This window comes from Macrosteles quadrilineatus, unplaced genomic scaffold (assembly GCF_028750875.1).
Source record: "Macrosteles quadrilineatus isolate MER2022 unplaced genomic scaffold, UCM_ALF_1.0 Scaffold_2__2_contigs__length_208266976, whole genome shotgun sequence".
Classification (NCBI taxonomy): Eukaryota; Metazoa; Arthropoda; class Insecta; order Hemiptera; family Cicadellidae; genus Macrosteles; species Macrosteles quadrilineatus.
In genome coordinates, this window is record NW_026542595.1 from 50,271,076 (window position 1) to 50,294,710 (window position 23,635).

The 23,635-nt window shown below is 35.4% G+C and overlaps 1 protein-coding gene across 1 annotated transcript in view; it reads right to left on the reverse strand.

Moving 5' to 3' along the window:
* The window catches only part of LOC128986066 (bifunctional glutamate/proline--tRNA ligase), a 67,560-nt gene that overhangs the window by 19,597 nt on the left and 24,328 nt on the right, over positions 1-23,635 (reverse strand). The window contains exon 14 of the mRNA XM_054406167.1: positions 388-537. Coding sequence (XP_054262142.1) covers positions 388-537 — 150 coding nt within the window. The remainder of the gene's footprint in view (positions 1-387; positions 538-23,635) is intronic.

The window sequence follows — 23,635 nt, forward strand, 5'->3', positions numbered from 1 at the left end:
CAAAACAAAGTTTTTAAAACAGAAATTGTATTTTATTTCTATTTACTAAAATTAATAATTTGTCACAATCACTGGTGACGATGATAATATCCCTGTTATGGCAGGGATGTTAACGGTTTTGCTGCAATGTATTACTTTATTTTATAGTTTACTGGCAAAATAGTAGTGTTTCTATGTTGTTCATTACTTTTTAATGTTTTGTACAGATGGCTTTTACACAACAAAGTTAGTGGTTTCAACAAAAGACAATAGTTCTTTTATACTTAAAGTTTTAATAGCATATTACAATGGATTTGTTGGTATTATTTGTTGTTATGTGACTTTTTCGCTCGTCATGTTCACGACTGTTCATAACTCTACTGTACCGTACATGTAGTAATGACTCACCTTGGGAGCCTTCTCTGCCTTGAGCTGGCGAACTCTGTCTGCTTGTTCCTGTAGGTGCTGTTCTACTGTGCTGGGGTCTACAGGCAGCGCAGGGCTCACCTCCTCTACTGGTGACTTCTCTGCTGACTTGCCCTTGGCCGACGATGCCTTCTGTGGAACATACATCACCACGTGTTGAGTTAATGTCTCCAAACCACTACAGAGTTAGCCTTTTTGAGTAACTACCCACGGCTTCCCTGAAATTTGTAGGATAGTAAAGCCACAGTTGTTCAAACCTCGACGAACCGAGTCTTGGTTTAACTAAACTACTGACAGACATCGCAAAGTAATTTAAACTGTGTAATGAACTGTGATGAGACATGGGTTAAACCTTTGTATTGTACCAAGAGACATCTACTCCTAGTTTAAGGGATCCAAAGACAGGGCCATACTAATGGCTTGTTTAATTCATCGGAATACTGTGGCAAATTTTACTGATGAAAGATAAATCCGCATTACTTAGGTTAATTAGTGCGTGAACAGTAATTATTAGGTTAATTATTACTTAGGTTAACAGTAAGTAACTTAAATGTTCAAAAGGCTACTGTCAATGGAGTCCATGCTTCAGTGAAACATATCTGTAATGATAATGGGATATCATTGTGCAGCCTCAGGCTAACTAATGTGGAGGAAATCAAAAAGATTGTTCTGTCACTAAAAAACAAATCATCCGTTGGCTGGGATGAGATCCCAATTAAATTGATAAAAGCCACTGTTAATATCATTGCTGAACCTTTATCTCAAATTATTAACCAGTGTTTAATACATGGAATTTTTCCGGATAAACTAAAACTTTCCCAAATCTCACCAATATTTAAAAAGGGCCTAAAATCGGATATTAACAATTACCGTCCAATTTCTGTATTGAGTAATTTTTCTAAAATATTTGAGAAGGTCATAAATTTGAGATTGGTTAGTTATTTTGAAAGCAATCATCTATTTTATAACAAACAATTTGGATTCAGGAAAAATTTAAGCACAGGTTCTGCACTAACACAGTTTATAAATGAGGTTACCCAGGCTTTGGACGGGTCTCAGGCTACAGCTGGTGTTTTCTGTGACCTGTCCAAAGCTTTTGACTGTGTTGATCACTCAGTCCTTCAGCTCAAGCTGAGTGATTATGGTATTAGGGGAAGTTGTCACTCTCTATTGAGTTCTTACCTTTCTAATAGAAAACAAAGAACTGTAATAACACTGGATAAGATCAAGTACTATTCGCCATGGGAAAACCTATCGGCAGGTGTGCCCCAAGGTTCAATCTTAGGTCCTCTATTCTTTCTAATTTACATTAATGACCTCCCTAAAGCTATTGATCAGGAACTAATTCTTTTTGCAGATGATACAACAGCCTTGATAAAAAATAATAGTACTTCTGAAATGCTATCTTCTCTTGAAAATGTGGTTCATGACATGGAAGGTTGGTTCTTGAACAATGGATTAAAACTTAATCTTGAAAAAACGCAAACAATAAAATTTTCTGTCAGAAACAATGGTAATAAAATTGAATCCCTTAAATTGGCAACGTCTCATAAATTTCTAGGTGTTTACATAGACGAATCACTTAAATGGGATGTACATCTGAATCAATTAAAAAGTAAACTTAGATCCATGTCAATTGTATTTCTGCACTTAAGGGACTGTGTTCCTAAAGAAACTCTGAAAATGGTTTATCATGCTTATGTAGAATCAGTATTGAGGTATGGTATAATCTTATGGGGTCAGGCTACCGGAGTCAAATCAATATTCAGGCTACAAAAACGCATTATCCGTATTATGACCAGCTCTCATCCACGTAGTTCATGCAAAAACCTTTTTCGAAATTTAAAAATCCACACCCTAACAGGACTGTACATCTTGGAATCACTAAACTACATTCATTCAGCTAAAAACGACCTCCCAGAATCAATTCAAATCAACCATAGATATAATACTCGAAATGAAAACATTTTTAGATTTCCAAGGCACCATTTGACCCTTTATGAAAAAAGTCCACTATATGCTGGGCTGAGGCTGTACAATGTGCTGCCTGCAAACTATAAATTGCTAAATGAAAATAATTTTAAAGATAAAATAGGTGAACTCTTAATTGACAGAGCCTTTTATTTAATTGCAGATTTTCACAATGCCCCTTTAGTTTAGAATAGTTTTATCATTCAATTTTGTTAATTATATTATCATCTTGATTACTATTTTATTTTTCATATTCTGACAATTCGAACTCTGACAATGCACCTATTCTGTATGTAACACATGTAAAGAATGTTATGTGCAAATAAAATATGTCTATGTCTATGTCTATGTCTATGTCTATGTCTAATCGAGGCTCTACTGTCTTAACATTTACGGTATCCGGAATTTAATTCTATGAACTCAAGAAATTGTAGCACATGATTGACTTAAGCATAATTTTAACTGTTCAAACAAGATAAACTTCAAAATTTTAACCACAGTTAAGATGATCTATTGGTATTCTGGAGTCAGAGGCGCAATAACAATGAATTGTAATTATTAAACTGGACGAATCTAAAAAACCATGATGATGAGCGTCATCGCTAACTCTGTTGATGATCATAAAGATATCGGTTACTCTGCCATGATGATAGCGTTCTGGGCAACTGTATTGACGGTTGCAGCAATATCGACAACTGTATCGATGGTTGCAGCGATATCGGCAACTGTGTCGACGATTGCATAGGTATCGGCAACTGTATTGACGGTTGCAGCAATATCGACAACTGTATCGATGGTTGCAGCGATATCGGCAACTGTGTCGACGATTGCACAGGTATCGGCAACTGTATCGACGATTGCATCGATATTGGCAACTGTATCGACAGTTGCAGCGATATCGGCAACTGCGTCGACGATTGCACCGGTATCGGCAACTCCGTCGACGGTTACAGTGTTATTGGTCACTTGTCGACGGTTCAGCGATATCGGCAACTGTGTCGACGGTTACAGCAGTATTGGCAACTCCATCGATGGTTACGGCGGTATCGGCAACTCCCTTGACAGTTAAGGCTAGTACTCACTAGGACACCCGGTCGCTTATCAACCGGCGACCTGGTTGACGAGCGACTAAGTTGTTGATTGAACGTTTTATTGCCGGGGGGTACACACTAGGATACCTAGCACTTTCAACCGAGCAGGAAATCAAAATTTGGTGGGGATGGACTGTGTTTGGTTCTGGAATCTGGTTCGAGCTCTAGTTGCACTGACCTGTGTGTTGTGACAACATGCCCACCTACGAAGAAGAGATTGCTGCCGCAGTTATAATTCTAATTAATTGCAGTAACCATAGAAGAAGGAAGACATTGTTCAAAAGATTTTGGGCTAAAGAGTGGCTTCAACGCAGACACAGTTACAGCCACATGGCACTTCTACGAACTTTGCGAGATGATAATCCTCAGGATTACAAGAATTATTTGAGGATGTCAGACGACAATTTCCGTCACATTTTGCAATTGGTGACGCCTCATATTGGAAAAAAAGCTAGCTTGAAAGAGACCACGTTTAGCACTAGCACTTTTTAGTTTTGACAGTTGACACAAACAGTGTACTGCGCATGCGCTAGCCGTCTTTAGTCGATCGACTTGGTCGCTGAAGCGTACACACTCTAGTTTTTTGAGAAATCTGATTGCCCGGCGATAAAATGGTTGATCGGAAACCCCCAGGTTTTCGATACATGTCCGAAAACCAAAAAGTTGCCTGGCAACCTACAAATCGCCGTCAACCAAATTGACAGACACGTACACACACGGCGATATTTGTGCAATTTGGTCGCTCGTCAACCAGATCGCCGGTTGATAAGCGACCGGGTGTCCTAGTGAGTACTAGCCTTTACAGCGGTATCAGCAACTCCGTCGACGATTGCAGCGGTATCGGCAACTCCGTTGACAGTTACAGCGGTATCAGCAACTCTGTTGACAATTGCAGTGGTATCGGCAACTCCGTTGACAGTTACAGCGGTATCGGCAACTCCATCGATGGTTGCAGCGGTATCGGCAACTCCGTCGACGATTGCAGTGGTATCGGCAACTCCGTTTACAATTACAACGGTATCGGCAACTCCGACGACGGTTACAGCGGTATTGGTCACTTGTCAAAGGTTGCAGTGGTATTGGTCACTTGACAAAGGTTGCAGTGGTATTGGTCACTTTGTTGGCGATTGCAGCGATATCGGCAACTCCGTCGACGATCCGATCGCGATGGCATTGTTCCGTCGACTTGATGGGCCTAATCGCGGCAAAATCGGGTACACCGTCGACCATGTATTTTTCTAGTAATCGTGGTATTTCCTTAAAAAAAGTCAGAGAGTACATTAACGAAGTGACATAGGTTTTGTACTTTGGCTGGACATCGAACGTGACACATTTCTAGTTAGCAGTCATGTGCATACTTTCTAAATCTACGCATTCAGTAACAGCTGATGTTGATAAAAAAAATTACATTTTTATTTCATTTCATATTTACCTCTGACAGAAAATATTGGTTTTATTTGCTTTAATTAGTTAACTTATATTGGTTGCATTTCATTATATTTTACTTTGACAGACACTCTTGTTTTTATTTGCTTTTATTTGTTTACTGACGGGTTCTTGGTATTCTTAACCTAAAGACGATACAACAGTTCACAATTTAATTATTGAAAATTAAAACATAAATAAATAAATAACGAGGACTAAAATTGAATGAGAAATCTATTTTCACATTATTGAAAAGTACGAGTACAAAATTCAAATTTATTAAAATGTTCTAAAACAACAAAAGATCTTTCAACTAGGCCTCTTAATATTGATTGCAGCTCCTATTTTAAACACACAATTGAAAACTTTAAGAGCTATCACCTTATCAGGTACAGTATATTTACATTTGTTTAGTCGTTTGTTGTCGGGCTTTGTACCACTGACATATGCTACACAAACGCACACAACAACACGCGGGCAGTCTCAGATCTACACGGCTGTAGACTACACGCACGCGCAACGTGGCCGCAGTACGTCACGTGACACGGTGACAGATATCACTCTCTCGCTCACTCACACTTTCACTCTCACTTTCGGTGTAAACTGGTTGTGTTCTGCTGACACAGAAATACTTCGGGCCAAATCCCAAGGTAAACAATCGATCGGTGCGATAATGACACACTTCCTTGTCCATCTTACACACATACGACACAGATGCTCGAACACAGTGGCTGTAGAAAATATCTTATATTTTATCCAAGAGCAAAATTTCAATAAATTTAAGAAAATGTTAAAAGAATATTTATGTGAAGCGACCTATTTTAAAGTAGAAGATCTGTTCAATTAGGCCTATTATTGTTTTTCTACCCATTTGACGACCACGTCGCAGGAGCGATGCTAGTGGGACATCATCAAGTATCAAGTAAGTATAAGTATCCTCAAATTGGAATACGTTTTTGTCAGTTATCTCATTTGAAGATTCAACAAAAATGTCTTACGAAGCCATCTAACAGTTATGGCTAACTAAGGCTTTATTTTCTACATTATAGGTATATTTATTCAAATAAAATTACTGTACTTTGGAAACAAAAAAATAATAAATATTTTTCTGTGCATAGTCAATGTAAATATCAACAAGGATCATGATATAAATGTCTCCGTAGTAGTTTGAACCAGAGACCACTTTAACCACCATAGCGTGGATTGTTAAGCCTTCGGGATTTCCTTATCTCAGAATCCTATTTTGGCTATTAGCTCAGATAACCGGGAGAAACAACGGTACCGCGTTCTATCGGATTCAATGGATTCAACTCAATGGACTCAATGAACTCAGCTCAATTTTTACAATACACCATGATAGAACTAATCAGAATTTGAAAATAAAAACTCCTAGATCGTAAGCTGAGCTAGGTACAACACGGACTGCAATGTAGCCTGATGCATAATGAATAGCACGGCATTTGCCAAATATTATCTCATTGTTTTGATGTCCACAAAAGTGTTGTTCGCGTTCCTCATGTCAACGTTTTTTCATCAAATTTGCAGTGTAATGTCATTTAAAATTAATTACCTAACAGGTAAAAATTAGTTATAAATGGTTTTTAAAATATATATTTTTTATATAAGAACGAAATTAAAAAAAATCTTCAATATAGGTTTACAATCATATTACATAGTTTTTAAAATGGCTTAAATATTAAACTGTTTTTAAATTTTAACCTAGAGGCTAATAATAGTATTATTTCGCTTATTCTCCTGCATTACATATTGAATAACCGGTACAAAGTTTGTCAGATTGTTTATTGTTTGTAAGAAATTTTCAACTGCAAGATGAAGTAATTGTTTTAACATATACATTATTATCTGATGTTTTGATGTTGATACAAAATAGCATTCAAACCTCCCCCCCCCCAAAGAAATCTTGTTCATTAGTCACCTCGCTTATCAGAAAAGTCATGTTACAAACTATTGTCAGTATACAGTACTATCTGCCAGCTGACCTGATAACTGATTGTGGTTTGCCTGATAACAAGTAATTTAAAGATGACTATCTGTGTACCCGTTCTACGCACGGGGATCTTATAGTATCAGTTGAAACCTTCTTATAAAAAGAATAGTAGTTGGTTTGCATATTTTCAGATATGCTGGCCAAACTATTTATTATACATAACTTCATTTTATGTCGTTTGTTGTTGTTCCGGATCGGTATGACAATCAATAAAAGGCTAAATTACCAATTACCTATGTCCGCCGGTCGATCCTAATGTAGGCTATCCTATTACAGGAGATGCATTTCGGCGAAATTAAATCGCCATCATCAGTCCTAATATAAGGTCTTGAGCTTCCCCATTAGGTGCATCTTGGAGTTTTTGAAACACATACACGAACTGTACACTTATACACATAACGAATAAAACATAAATACACGGTAGGCCTACTTTTATTTTTACTATGGACAAGTAGACGCGCGTCGGTCGTGTGCCGAGTCTTGACTGAAAACGCTTATTTAAAAAATGTAAGTTCCCAGCAATATACAACACTGATTCAAGGTCTATTTCCCGGTTATCAAAACTCAAGAACAATTTTATGCACAAAGAATCTCTATTTTCATTTACTGTTACCCTACAAATTATTGCACTTGCGATTAATTAAATCTGTTATGTAAGGAAAAACGTTTTTAATCTTAATTGGTTTGGATTTGCTTTCAAAACTAGAAGAAATAATCTTGATTTGAACAGCTGTTCGTTATTTCATAGAAGAATATGTGCTAAACATTGGGAGAAAACTTTACAATAATCGCACAAAATTGGGTTTTTAAACGTCCGTCATTTTATTTACAAAGTGTTGACGCCATATTTTAATGGCTAAAGACAATCTCGCCAATCCAGTGAATGCATTAAAATGATTTGGAACTTGATAGGTACTCTCGTTTTTCAGGAGTAGGCCGCGTAAAATGGCTCTTGGGTCGTAACAGACTGGAAGACAGACAGAAATTTAGATGCGACTTGTTTCGGTTTCTCTAATGTATAACACGTAAAAATAACCTAAAAGTTTATGATTCTGAGCAATGTACAGACAAAACTCTAATTTTATTTATATAGATATGTATTTTATTACAGGAGTACCAGTAGTGGCGTGGTGACTGGCTTGTTTATTGACTCCAAGAGTTTATTGTTGATTGAACACTTTTTCATACAGCCTATTTATGTCATCAAATACAGTACAGCCAATTAAAAATAAGGTTTCAGTTTCAGTCAGCGAAACTATGAGTTACTTGTATAGTTTTTTACTAGTTTACATCAAGCTAGGTTTCATGTCTTTGTTTGATGGCATTTGTTGTATTAACTTCTTTTTAAGAAGTTATACATTTTACAAATCTTTACCTTTGACTGCAATAATTGTACTAATTTTGTTAGTAGAAAAAACTATTTTAAAGAATGTTAAGGACCATACAAGGGAGATGCTGATATGACAATGAAGACAAAGGCAACATTATTAGCTTGTCATTTTGTCAATCAAAGTGAAAATAAAATTACTATGAGAGGTCGATTGTACTGTCAACATTAAATCAACAAGGCAATGTTCTACTTTACTTTAGGCAAGGACAGGCACACACGCTGACATCTGTTTACATTTCTTATTCCCGATTCATATTTATTAAATTATCTTAAAATTCTATATACCACAATGTTAATGTAATGTGTATGTTGTAGATTTCATAAAAATTGCAGACCATTCCTACTTTAAAATAAAATATGCAATGTAGCTCTGAAAACACACTCACCTTAATTTTTCATATACCACCGTATATGGGACAAGCCACACTAAAGAAAAAAATGCCTAGTAAGTTTTTTGTATGAGGTCAGATGAGCTGAATTGCACAGATATTCTCAGCAACTAATTATTGTGGTTTGTCAATTAATTTACAGGTTCCTCTCAAAAATAAGATTTTTCCGCCATATTTTTTTACCCATCATAATCCACCGAGATAAAATTGAGTTTTCAAATTCTAGTACTGTACTATATTGTTAACTGAATTAAGTAAGCCTAGATATATCTAAAAAAACTTATAAAAAATTAATTCACTGAAAAAAAATCTATTCAGGAGCAAGATAACATTCAAAATTCTCATTTTTTGGTAATACAGATATGGTGACAATTAAAAATCATGAAAATAAACCAGATTTAACTTTTTATAGTTTATTAAAATATAGTCTAATTTCAGGGAGGGATTTCATTATGTAGTTCAATTAAGAATTTGTCCTAAATTCTGCCCTACCTTGGTGTCAAAATCTAAAGTAGTAGGAAACATTTATCAATCCGCCTCAAATTGTAAAACAATTTCAAGTGTAATAGTGCATTGAAAATATAAAATTAAGAAAATAACCAAAATATTCCGGTACATTATTTGACCTAGAGTAAAGAATTTTTAATACAAGCATAGATAGATAATATTTGTTGGTTTTAGTGAACACTTTCTTTTTAACAAAACTGACACTATGCAATCAAGAAATTTCAGTTTTAGCTGGGCTTTTAGGTATTACACAACTGTTTAGTGATTTAATAAAGTAGATTAGAATGTTGTGCAGTTTGCAAGAAAAGAGGCAGAACACACTTGAACACAGTCCATATTTTCTGGGATGAATAAAAATGGTACAGCATGGACTTGACAAAACAAATTACAAACATTATGACCTTTTAGCATTATGTATGTGCAAGATAAAATGTTTAAAGGAGGTTTTTCAGAGGTGAACAACATTCAATAACACCCAAAAAAAACAAATGCTTCAGTGAACAATATTTGCAATATCAGGCTGAGTCAATGAATTCTTTCTCTTTGTGTAATACAACATCATATACAATATACAGTATATATTTTCCTTTTAAATTTCTCGAAATAGGGCTGCTAATATACTTAAGGTAATAAAGTAACTGAGCCAGCACCGTGAAATAATTATATTTTTTCATCAAGTCACGTGTTTTGGACCAAGTCCATTTTAAGACTTTAGTAACAATTAACAATTGTATATACAGGGTTTATAAAAAGTTGGGAGACCCCCTGTCAATTTTTTACGGCTCACAATAGAAAAACTAAACTTTGCACACCTTTATGGCATGTTATGAAGTACCTACTTTTTGGGCATAACTGCTACATCCCCAAAATGGGTGATTTTGGGGGAAACTCAAAAATGTCAGATGGTAAGACCCATCGAGTGACTCCTCATTTTAAAGGTCGTGATAACAGAAAACTAACAACACAAACTAGGGGTCTCAACCCAGTAAAAAATGGCAGTCAATTGAAATTCTCAGAAGTGAAATTTAACTTAAAGCTTTCCAAGTCTGGAAACCCCCTGTAAATTTTGTAACTGCTCACACATTTAAAATTTTTTAGTTTCTCCCAAAATCCCCCATTTTGGGTTTGCGAACCAAGTAGAAGTTAGGCTCAAAAAGTACTTCTTAACATGCAATAAAGGTTTGTAGAGTTAAGTTTTTCTAGTGTGAGCCGTTACAAAATTTACAGGGTGTCTCCAAACTTGGAAAGCTGTAAGTTAAATTTCACTTCTGAGAATTTCAATTGACTGGCATTTTTTACTGGGTTAAGATAGAGACCCCTAGTTTGCATTGTTAGTTTTCTTTTATCACGACCTTCAAAAATGGGGGTTCACTCGATGGGTCTTACCATTTAAAATTTTTGAGTTTCCCCCAAAATCCCTATTTTGGGGATGTACACCAAGTGACGACTATGCCCAAAAAGTACTTCATAACATGCCATAAAGGTGTGCTGAGTTTGGTTTTTCTAGTATGGGCCATTAAAAAATTGACAGGGGGTTTCCAGACTTTTTATCAACCCTGTTTATATAATGTTTATATAATGTAATGTAAGATGTTAACAACTTTTCAATGAGTAGGCTATTTTTTACTGAATTGATTGTCAAATTTCTTATTTTTAAGTGGACTATAAATTGATTTTTTAAGTACCTGAAAATTACAGTTCGCAAATGAGAATAAGTTTTAAAAGTGATAAAACCTATTTAAATGAGTAACATTATAAACCTAAAGTAAGTATAGGACTCACTTCTCTACCTGAAGACATGGATGTAACCTTGTAACTCTCAGTACTGGGAGATTCTGATATGGTAAAACATACAGAGAAATAAGAATGGACATTACACCTGGCTTTACTGAGGAAATCATCTTGGGCTGAACCAACCACACCTGTCTCACTCCACTGGCTTCAAATTCGCAATCATTATATTGAATAAATTAAACATACTTGTATGCAGTCAAGGGGTGAGAGTTTTATGGAGTAAAAAATGGGTTTTCTTTTCTTGACCACCAAAAACAGAAATTTTGCAATTCCTTTCAAATCCATTTTGTAGAGCTATAAGAAACAAAGGCCCTAATTTAGTATCCTGAAGTGTTTATGTATGGTTAATGGTTAAAGATAAAATTAAAGAAATTGTGTTTTAGAGAATAAAAAGTTGTAGTTTGTTAGTTAAGGGATATAGTCCTACAACATTTGGCAATTCCCATTTGGCTTGTTCATGCTAAGCTATTAACATTTCAATAAAAAACACACTTTATTACCTTCTCTGTAGCAGCAAACCTAAGTACTCATTAAAATTAATGTTATTTAAATAGAATAACAAATCACACAGTTTAAAGGGAATATTTTATTGATAATCTAAACAAGTAAATGAAAATTCGCTTAGTCTGCAGGTTTGCTGCGGCGGGGGTATTTTTGTCATAACTGTTGTGGAAATAAATATGATTTTGTTTGGTTTTGAGTCTTTATAAGATGTGCGTTTGCTAGTAAGGTGAAAACATAATACTGTATACCTGCTGCAGCAAACCTGCCGACTAAGCGATTTTCCATTTGCATGGATTGATTTTCAATTAATCTATTGAATTAACATATGTTTAACGAGAACCTAGGTTAGTTGCTACAGGGAAACTAAAAATGTGTGTTTTTTAAATGAAAATATCAATATGAAATATGAAAGTATGAAATAAATAAATCCGCCAAGATTGATCAAAATATATCCATAAACAAGCCAACAACAATTTTCTCCATAAGAATAACATAGTAATTATAAATTAACAACTTTTAGCGAATTTCCCTATAGGGAAGTAGCTATTACCGTAGGTGGCACGGTAAGACCTAGGCAAGGGACCGATTTACTTTTTCATTTTGATGTCCCCAGAGGCTAAAAACACCATTCGTTCAAATTTTTATATATGTATATATATATATATAGATTTATATATACAGGGTGTAAATTAAGTCTGGCACACATTTTTTATCTTTTTTTCTATAGTAGATAGAAGAAATCAATTTGCGGGAATGATTAATAACAAATGTTAGGAACTTTTTACAAATTTTGAAAATAAAAATTCCCTTAAGGGCAAGGGGGGGTGGGGGGTAACTAAAAATTTTCAAATGACAACCCCCATCTTGTGACCCCTCATTTTAAAGGTCATTGGAAGACAAATCCAAAGATGTGTCTAAAAAATTGTTTTTTGCACCCTATCCAAGATGGCGGTTTAAAATGTACTTAGGGTTCAATGGGTAAATTAGGTATGGCACACATTTCTTATCTTTTTTACTCTTTGTAGATAGAAGGAATTAATTTGCGGGACTGAGTAAGAACAAATGTTTGACACTTTTTCATAATTTTGAAAAAAAATCCCCTTAAGGGTAAGGTGGGGGTGGGGGGTAACTAAAAATTTTCAAATGACAACCCCCATCTTGTGACCACTCATTTTCAAGGTATTTGGAAGACAAATTTAACGATGTGTCTGAAAATTTTTTTTTTGCATCCTGTCCAAGATGGCGGCTTTAAATGTGCTTGGGGTTAAACGGGTGGGGTCTGGAACACAATTTTATCTTTTTTGCCATTAATAGATAGAACTTATCCACTCGTGGGACTGAGCCAAAATTAGGCACCTTTTTATTTATTTGAAAAAATCCCCTAATGGTAAGGGGGGGGGGGGGCGACTAAAAATTTTCAAATGACAACCCCCATCTTGTGACCTCTCATTTTAAAGGTATTTGAGAGACCAATTTAACAATGTGTCTAAAAATGTTTTTTAAGCACCCTGTCCAATATGGCGGCTTAAAATGTGCTTAGGGTTGAACAAGTAAATTACGTCTGAAACACATTTTTATTTTTTTTTTTACCAAAAATAAAGTTATAATAGATTTGATAGTTTATATCAGAAAAACTTGGACAATAGGACGAACTGCAATAAACAAACTTATGTAGCTCTTATCACTTAGTAAATAAATCTGATAATTGAGATTCCAGGTTTGGACGTTGCACTCACTTGGAATTCCTATCCTCTTTCTTAAGACTGCAGGCTAATCAGGTAACAATCTTATCAGTTTTTCCTTATTCCCCTTCAGTCTGTGTAGGTAGTTTCTTTGGAGTAGTCGTAAGTACATCTTTTATTATTTTTATTTAACATGGCGTTGTTAACAACAAAACAGAAGATAGAAATACTTGTCATTGTTGGCTATGGAGATAAAAAACGGACTCAACTTGAAGCGTGTGATATTTTTAACAACTTGTACCCTGATCGCCAAATTAATCGAGCTACAGTATCTAAGATATGTAATAAGTTTGCTGAAACGGGGGATGTTGCAAGTAAACCAAGAAGTGGTAGGCCAAAATCTGTACTCACTGAAGAAACTAGACATAAAACAGAAGATAGAAATACTTGTCATTGTTGGCTATGGAGATAAAAAACGGACTCAACTTGAAGCGTGTGATATTTTTAACAACTTGTACCCTGATCGCCAAATTAATCGAGCTACAGTATCTAAGATATGTAATAAGTTTGCTGAAACGGGGGATGTTGCAAGTAAACCAAGAAGTGGTAGGCCAAAATCTGTACTCACTGAAGAAACTAGACTGAATATACTTCTTAGCGTTGAAGAAAATCATCACACATCGACACGTAGGATTGGAAATGACTTTGGGATAAGTCACATGTCGGTCCACAAAGCCCTTAAAGCCGAGAAGTTTCATCCTTTTAAGGTTCAGTTAATACATGAATTGAACGAGGACGATTTTGACCGCAGGATTGAATTCTGTGAACTCATGATGCAACGGTGTACTTTGGATCCAATGTTCAAAAATAGAATTGTATTTTCAGATGAGGCTTCATTTAGTCTTCATGGTCACGTAAACAGACAAAACTATAGGTATTGGTCTCCTGAAAATCCTCATTGGGCTCAAGAATGCCATACTCAAAATCCCCAAAAAGTCAATGTTTGGGCAGGCATTGTCGGGACCAAATTAATAGGGCCATTCGTGATCGAAGGAAATCTAAACGGAAACCGTTATCTGGAGTTACTGCGAGAGTCGATAGTACCTGCCATTGCCCATGAGTTTCCTCCGGAAGACGAAGAAAATGTTGTCAACGAGAACATTTGGTTTCAGCAAGATGGCGCACCACCTCACTATAATGCTGAAGTCCGAAATTACTTGGACGAAGTTTTTCCAGATCGTTGGATAGGGAGGCGGGGAGCTATTGAATGGCCTGCCAGATCACCCGACTTGACGCCGTTAGACTACTTTTTGTGGGGCCACCTAAAAAGTAGAGTATTTGTTAACCGCCCAGAAAACATCCAGGATCTCACAGCAAGAATAATAATGGAAGCACGATCTATTAATGAAGAAACGCTGTCCAGGGTGGTAAACGAATTTTACAATCGGTTGGGGCTCTGTCAAGTTTCTCTTGGGCATCAGTTTGAGCATTTGTGAATATTAACAAGTACGTAAAGTTGATTATTGCAATTACATTTATTATTTGGTTTAGGAATTCTATTAATTTTGATTGCTATTGTGTTTTTGTTGTTGTAGGGTTGTAGTATTATTGTAATTATTTGGTATTCTATTTTATTGTATTGGTAATCAATTTTTACACTATCAAACATTAGAGTATAAAGGAAAAAAGGTGTTCCAGACATAATTCACCCGTTCAACGCTAAATGCATTTTAAGCCACCATATTAGACAGGATGCAAAAAAAACATTTTCAGACACATCGTTAAATTTGTCTTCCAAATACCTTTAAAATGAGGGGTCACAAGATGGGGGTTGTCTTTTGAAAATTTTTAGTTGCCCCCCCCCCTTACCATTAGGGGATTTTTTCAAATAAATAAAAAGGTGCCTGATTTTGGCTCAGTCCCACGAGTGGATAAGTTCTATCTATTAATGGCAAAAAAGATAAAATTGTGTTCCAGACCCCACCCGTTTAACCCCAAGCACATTTAAAGCCGCCATCTTGGACAGGATGCAAAAAAATTTTTTTCAGACACATCGTTAAATTTGTCTTCCAAATACCTTGAAAATGAGTGGTCACAAGATGGGGGTTGTCATTTGAAAATTTTTAGTTACCCCCCACCCCCACCTTACCCTTAAGGGGATTTTTTTTCAAAATTATGAAAAAGTGCCAAACATTTGTTCTTACTCAGTCCCGCAAATTAATTCCTTCTATCTACAAAGAGTAAAAAAGATAAGAAATGTGTGCCATACCTAATTTACCCATTCAACCCTAAGTACATTTTAAACCGCCATCTTGGATAGGGTGCAAAAAAAAATTTTTAGACACATCTTTGGATTTGTCTTCCAATGACCTTTAAAATGAGGGGTCACAAGATGGGGGTTGTCATTTGAAAATTTTTAGTTACCCCCCACCCCCCCTTGCCCTTAAGGGAATTATTATTTTCAAAATTTGTAAAAAGTGCCTAACATTTGTTATTAATCATTCCCGCAAATTGATTTCTTCTATCTACTATAGAAAAAAAGATAAAAAATGTGTGCCAGACTTAATTTACACCCTGTATATACGTCCGTTAACGCGATAACTTGAGTAATTTTTGTCCGATTTTGATGAAATTTGGTTTAAACGTGTAACTCGGGATAAACTTGAATGAGTTCGCGAACCAGCATGATCGGACCATGGGAACGGGGTTTTACGGGGGGTTTTATGGGGTAAAAAAAGGTTTTTCTAATTTTTGACCCTCAAAATACAAAATTTCCCAATTTCTCTCTAGACCTTTTTAAAGAGCTTAAAAAAACAAAATAATTTAGTATAGCAAAGTGTTTTTGTACGGTTATTGGTAACGGAGAAAATTCAAAAAATTGTAAATTTAAAATTCCCATGTTATTCTTATGGAGAATATTGCAAAATGTTGTTGTTTGCTTGTTTATGGATATATTTTGATCAAACTTGTTAAATTTATTTATTTTATACTAAGCTATGAATATTTTACTAAAAAATACATTTTATTAGTTTCCTTGTAGCAGCAAACCTAGGTACTCAATCTTATGTTATTTAAACAGATTTAATTAAAAATCAACTCAGACAAATGGAAATTCGCTTAGTATGCAGGTTTGCTGCGGCGGGGGTATTTGAATTTACTCCGTAACCAATCACCATACAAAAACACTTTGATATACTAAATTATTTGTTTTGTAAGCTCTATAAAAAGGTCTGGAGAAAAATTTGTAAATTTTGTGTTTTAAGGGCAAAAAATTTGAAAAACCCATTTTTACCCCATAAAACCCACCATTAAACCCTGTTCCAGACACACACACATATTTATATATATAAATCTATATATATATACTAGCTGACCCGGCGAACTTCGTATCGCCTAAGTTATAGGTTTCCCCTAAGACAGACCGATGGAAAGAAAGTACCGTTACGTTTAATTTTCAAGATGATCTCGTTCGCATCGCTCAATCACGTCCTGGTTAAAGTTCGTTCGCTACGCTCACTCACCTTTGGGTTGGAGCTCGTTCGCTACGCTCACTTGACTTCAGGTTAGCTCGTTCGCTACGCTCACTCGCCTCCAGGTTGAAGTTCGTTCGCTACGCTCACTCACCTTTTGGTTGCAAATTAGCTGTTGTCATAAATGTAAAAGAAATAATAGTGCTGCACCCTGTTGGTAATCCTTGTAACTTTAATGCTATTGAACATCATAGAACAGAACCAACATGTTTAATTGAAACAGCTGTTAAGATTCATTAATTCCATTTCTCATAAGGTTAACATGGGAAACTCCAGAGCCACTGGGGCAGAGCCCTTTTAAGAATTTCGAAACGGGAAATAGTTTACGTCCGATTCGCATACCTACAGAATTTACACACCAAATTTCATAACGATCGGTGAAGTCGTTCCGGAGGAGTTTGCAGACAAACACTGTGACACGAGAATTTTATATATTAGATATATATAACAATTTAAACTAATGGTGTTTTTGGCCTCCGGGGACATCAAAATGAACAAGTAAATCAGTCCTGGGCCTAGGTCTTACCATGAGACCTACGGTAATAGCTACTTCCCTATAGGGAAATTCGCTAAAAGAAATAAACGTCCATCTGTGGTGTTCGAAAAGCTACTGGCCAGAAAAATTAGTTGTTTCTCACTTGAGCTTCTGTGCAACAACCAGTTTGTAGGCATTTAAATTCAAATCGTCATGTAAAATACCATTAAACTGGTCATAGAAACACCTACCTTACTAGTAAAGCAACAGAATGTTTTCTTGCTGATCTTTTTGGACTTAGGAGAACAGATTCCCGAACTCTGGCGATTTCATTATTTGCTGTGGTTTTTCTGGACCAATTGTTTGACAAATAAATAAAAGGTTAAAATATCTGATTGTCGCCTTGTGGTCCAAAGTGTTGTCCTAGTGGATTATGTACATTTCGGCGTGAGCGCCATTGTCGAGTCTCGACACACGTCTGGCGCGCCTCCATATCCTGCCTGTACACACGTAGCTAAAAAGTAAATCTATGTTAAATAATGATCGACCAGTGTTTATGTGTTTTTGTGTTGTGAACTTTTTACGCACCTCTACAGGGAAGTCTAGTACTAGTTCTTATACGGGTACGACGATGGCGCTCACGCCGAAATGTACATAACCCTATAATACACTAGGACAATGCTTTGGATCACAAGGCAACAATCAGGTATTTTAACCTTTTATTTATTTGTCTGGCGATTTTCTCATCTGTACGTACAGACTTTGACCTCACCAGGGGTTTATTCTTGAGAATAGGTCCTTAGTTCTTAAATAAAACACCCACCTATAGATAGTATTCTTAGAGGGAGTCACACCATGACGGATGGTTTTGGTATGGTTTTGAAATAACCGCTGAGTTACAATCACAGATTAATTTTTTAATAAGCTTCAATGCAAAACGCACGGTGTTGTACTGTCCAACGATCCATGATTACTCAAATGGCATGACATTTGTTGTTGTTTAATACAACAATGAAAATTCTAAGCAAAACAACAGCTGATTGACGTGTTTAAAAATGATCTGTTATTTATAAACCACCCTTCATATAGATTTATATATATATACGATAACTTGAGTAACTTTCGTTTGATTTTTATGAAATGAAGGTGTAAGGCAGGATAAACATGAATGAGTTCGCGGACCAGCATGATCGGACGACGGGAACGGGGTTTTATGGGAAATGATGATATGGGGTAAAAATTTGATTTTCTAATTTTTGACCCTCAAAACGCAAAACTTCCCAATTTCTCTCTAGGCCATTTCAAAGATCTTAAAAAAAAAAATAATTTAGTACATCAAAGTGTTTTTGTATAGTTATTCCAACACAACTTCCTGCTGTTGGTCTTATCAGCCCGCGGTTGGTTCCAGGCGGTCTCAGCTATAACGAAGTTGTTAAGTCAAAACCATCGAGTGTTGTGAAAAAGCAGAGCAAATGTGTGGTGTCAAGTGTTGAGGGTGATCCATCAGTGTTAGAGTTAGATTCCTGTTTAGATGATAGTTCTCCTTTAATTTTAAACTGATTCATTCTGACAATGACCTTGTACCTGCTAAATTAAGTAACTTAGATAATTCTTTGCACAAAACAAATTCACTGGCTCAAAATAACGAACTAAAAGGTTTATGTAATCAATCTTTTTATTCAACTAACTGTGATTTAATAATGCATTACAATTGTCAAGGTTTAAATTTAACAAAAATTTCAGCTCTCAATTTATTTTTATCTAAGGCCAATTTGAATATTAAAGCTATATCTTTTAATGAACATTGGTTAGATCATAATTCAGCCTCTCTGTTAAATACAATTAATAATTTTAAATTGGCTAGTTCTTATATAAGAGAAAGTGGCTGTAGGGGCGGATCTTGCATATTAGTGGATAAGAACTGTAAATATGTAACAATAACACAGTTTTCCAATTTAAATGAAGACTTTATTTTTGAATGTTCTGCTATTGAACTTGTGGATTTTAACTCAATTTTAATTTCTATTTATACAGTACCGTACCAAATTTCAATATAAGTAAACAGTTTTTAGATAGACTTGAAATTCTATTTTTGATAATACAGAAAAAATTCAAAAAAAAATACTGTTTTTGTAACTGGAGATTTTAACATAGACATTTTAACGAATGACACATTCACAAGTAGATTTAAAGAAATTGTCGAATGTAATGGTTTCTGTTTTCAATTTGAGGAGCCAACTAGAATAACAAATACTTCATTTACTTGTTTGGATAATTTTATCACATCCAAAACGTTTAGTTGCCATTACAGGTTAAACACTGAGTTAGGTCTTTCTGATCACAATGCTATATTTATAAACCTCCCTAAGCTAGCCAAGTGTAAAACCATCAAGAATACTTCTAGTTCGTTTAAGAAAAGAATCATCTCTGATAGAAATACAGATGAATTTTGCAAATATCTACAGAGCACTAATAATAATTTTGTATTTAACCCCGCTTTAAACCCCAATGAAAATTACAATAGTTTTTTGAGAAATTTTTTATTATCTTTCAATCATATATTTCCTGTTAAATCACTAAAAAAGAATGCTAAAACTAATAAATCTACTCTGAATTGGGTGACCCAAGGTATAAGAATTTCCAGTAAGAGGAAACGAGAATTGCACTTGGAAGCCAAGTTTAGTAGAAACCAAGAGTTTTTATCCTATGTAAAGCAATAAAAAAAAATATTTAATAAAGTTGTAAAAAATTCAAAAATTCTCTCAAATAATAACCTAATTAGAAAATCTGAAAACAAGTCTAAGGCAGCTTGGCAAATTGTTAACAATGAACTGGGTTTAAACCGTACTCAAAGATACAAAATTATTTTAAAAGATGATACAAACCAAACCACTGTTGATAATCCTGATGATGTAGCTAAGCTTTTTAACAGTTTTTTCTGTAATACAGTTATTAATCTGAATGTAAAAAAGGCTTCTGTCAATGGTGTTCATTCGTCTGTAAAATCATACTGCAGTGATGGTGGGGTTACATTGTGCAATCTTAGCCCCACTAATAAAGATGAAATAAAAAAGATAATCCTTTCTCTAAAGAACAAAATTTCAGTAGGCTGGGACGAAATCCCAATTAAATTGATCAAATCTGCTGCTGACATTATCTCCGAACCCTTATCTCTTATTATAAATCAGTGTTTAAAGAATGGTGTTTTTCCGGATCAACTCAAGTACTCCCAAATTTCTCCCGTTTTTAAGAAAGGTTCAAAATCAGATATTAATAACTACCGTCCAGTATCAGTATTAAGTAATTTTTCTAAAATATTTGAAAAAGTAATAAGCTATAGACTAGTTAATTATTTTGAAAGTAATAATTTATTTTACAATAAACAATTTGGTTTCCGAAAAAACTTAAGCACAGTTTCTGCTCTTACTCAGTTTGTTAATGAGATTGCAGAGGCCTTGGACAGGTCTCAGGCCACAGCAGGTGTTTTCTGTGACCTGTCTAAGGCTTTTGATTGTGTGGATCACTCACTCCTGTTGCTAAAACTTATTGATTATGGGATTGGGGGAAGTTGCTTTTCTTTAATACAATCTTACCTTTCTGAAAGAAAACAAAGAACTTTAATTTTAGAAGATAACAACAAACATTATTCACCATGGGAAATTATATCCACAGGTGTTCCCCAAGGCTCAGTATTGGGCCCACTTTTTTTTCTTATTTACATTAATGATCTTCCAAAAGCTATTAATAAAGAACTAATTCTTTTTGCCGATGACACTACTGCTTTGATCAAAAATAATAATACAGCTGAAATGTTTTCTTCTCTGCAAAGTGTGGTAAAGGACATGGAGCAATGGTTTTTAGAAAATGGGTTAAAACTTAATGTTGAAAAAACAAATATTATTAAATTTTCTACTAGACACAAAAATATGGAAAACTGTTCCTTTAATTTAGTTGAAGCTCATAAATTCTTAGGGGTTTACGTGGATGACGCAGTTAAATGGGATTCACATTTGAATTATTTACGTAACAAAATTAGGTCGATATCATCTTTATTCATACATTTAAGGGACTGTGTTTCTATTGAGACACTTAAAGTAGTTTATCATGCTTATGTGGAGTCAGTGTTAAGATATGGCATAATTTTATGGGGCCAAGCTACTGGTATTAAAACTTTATTCAGGTTACAAAAACGTATTATTCGTATTATTACCAACTCTCATTCACGCAGTTCTTGTAAGAAACATTTTCAAAATTTAAGAATTCATACATTAACGGGGTTGTATATTCTAGAATTATTAAATTACATACATTCAGTTAAAAATGAGCTACCAGAAACAATACATTTTAATCACAGGTATGAAACCCGAAATGAAAATATATTTAGACTCCCCAGACACCGTTTGACCCTATATGAAAAATCTCCATTGTACGCTGGGCTGAGATTGTACAATGTGCTTCCGCCATGCTATAAGTCATTAAGCAAAACCAAATTTAAAGATACAATAGATAATTTTCTTATTGACAAGGCTTTTTACTTAATTGAAGATTTTTACAGAACTACAATTTAGAATTTTTTTTTTTTTTAGTGTTTAATTTTAAGTTAAAAGTTTTAATGTTAAATATTTTATGTATGAATTTAATTTTGACAATGCACCTATTCTAAATGTTATGACATGTATGGAATGTTTTGTGCAAATAAAGTCTATGTCTATGTCTATGTCTATTGGATAAGGAGAAAATTAAGAAAAATATCAATTTAAATTCCCATGTTATTCTTATGGAGAATATTGTAAAATGTTATAGTTTGCTTAGTTCCGATAAAAAGGTTCTGTCGACTACATAAATACCAAACTTGCTGAATAAAAGTTAGATTTTTATTATGATGAATTTATGAATACTAAAGCGGTGTTTACACTGCCGTATTACCACGTCCATTACAGGCGTGTTCGCCACGCCAATGGACAGCCGTACGCAAATGACGTGGCGCCACGGTACCGTCCCACGGCCACAAGCAGTGTAGTGTTAACAGTTTTCTGGTAGAATCGTATTCATTAAAGGCGTGTTCATTTTTATTTACGGGTGGGTTATGGATTGTGCCAACAGATTAATTGTTGAAGGTTGTGCTGCAGTGATTGTTATTTTAGCTGAAGAAATAGCACGACATTTAAGTGTTATTAAAAGATAGAAACCAAGCTGTAGCTTTCAATATTTATTATTTATATTAAATAAACAAGGTTCACTTTGATGCGGTTCAAGCATTCAAATTGTTTGACCTTCCAATAATTTTAAAGATTGCTTTGTTTTCACCGTTTCAATTGATTCGCTTGTGTCAATGTTATAGATTTTTTTGTTTTCACCATGGTACCGTAAACTAAGACGACAACAACCACAGACATTAAAGAACAATAGTTAAACTCGTAGTACACACGACGAGACGGAAGACGATAACTCCTTACCACGTCCAGCCACGCCTGCAACTGGCGTAGCAACCAAACACGGTTTGGTTAGTCCTAAAGGGCATGGGAAACAGACGTATTGGGTTGCCACGCCTGTTGCTCTCATGGCTCCGCTGTTTACACGAGACGTGGTCACGCTTCTCAAGAAAGTGAGAAAATTTCACAACACGCATGATTTTAGCTGTGCCCCGCGACAATGTAAACAGGCCCGTTTTTTACCCTGTCTGCGCCCTAGGCACAACTAATAGTAGCGCCCCTTTGCAATACATATAACAAGGTGTCCACCGACCGGGAAATCCGGGAATCAAGCGGGATTTTTTGAACCGGGAATTATGTATTTCTACCTGGAGTTTTCAATTTACCGTGATCGCGCATGACGACGTTTCCATGACCGCGGAAAACGATAATATGTCTACACATGGGGGATGATCAGAATTTTCCGCGATAGCAGAAGACGATGATGATATTTACAGTGCCGCAAAGGATGATGAAAATATTGCTTTGATCACGGAAGACGATGATAATGTCCACACAACCGTGGGAAACAGCAAGAATTTTGCCGCGATCACAGAAGACGATGATGATCTCCACACAACTGCGGGATATGATTAACATTTTGCGGGAGATGATTACCATGTATTCACAATCACGGGAGGCGATGTACTGTATTCACAATCGCGGGAGCCAATAACGATGTCTACAGGACAGCGGGAGATACAATAATGATTTCTACACGGCCGCTAGGGATGACCAGTACTATGCCAAGGTGATAATAATGTCCACATGACCGCGGGAAGAAAATTTTTTGCCTCATTCGCGGAAGACGATTATCTTCATATGTCCGCGGGAGATTATTGCCATTTTGCTGCAATCGCGGGAGTCAATTACTATGTCCGAATGACTGCGGGAGACAATAAAATTATCGATGTCTTCACGATTGCAAGGGGTAGTTAGAATTTTATGCGTTCGCGAAAGACGATAAAAATAGCCACTTGATCGCCGGAAAAG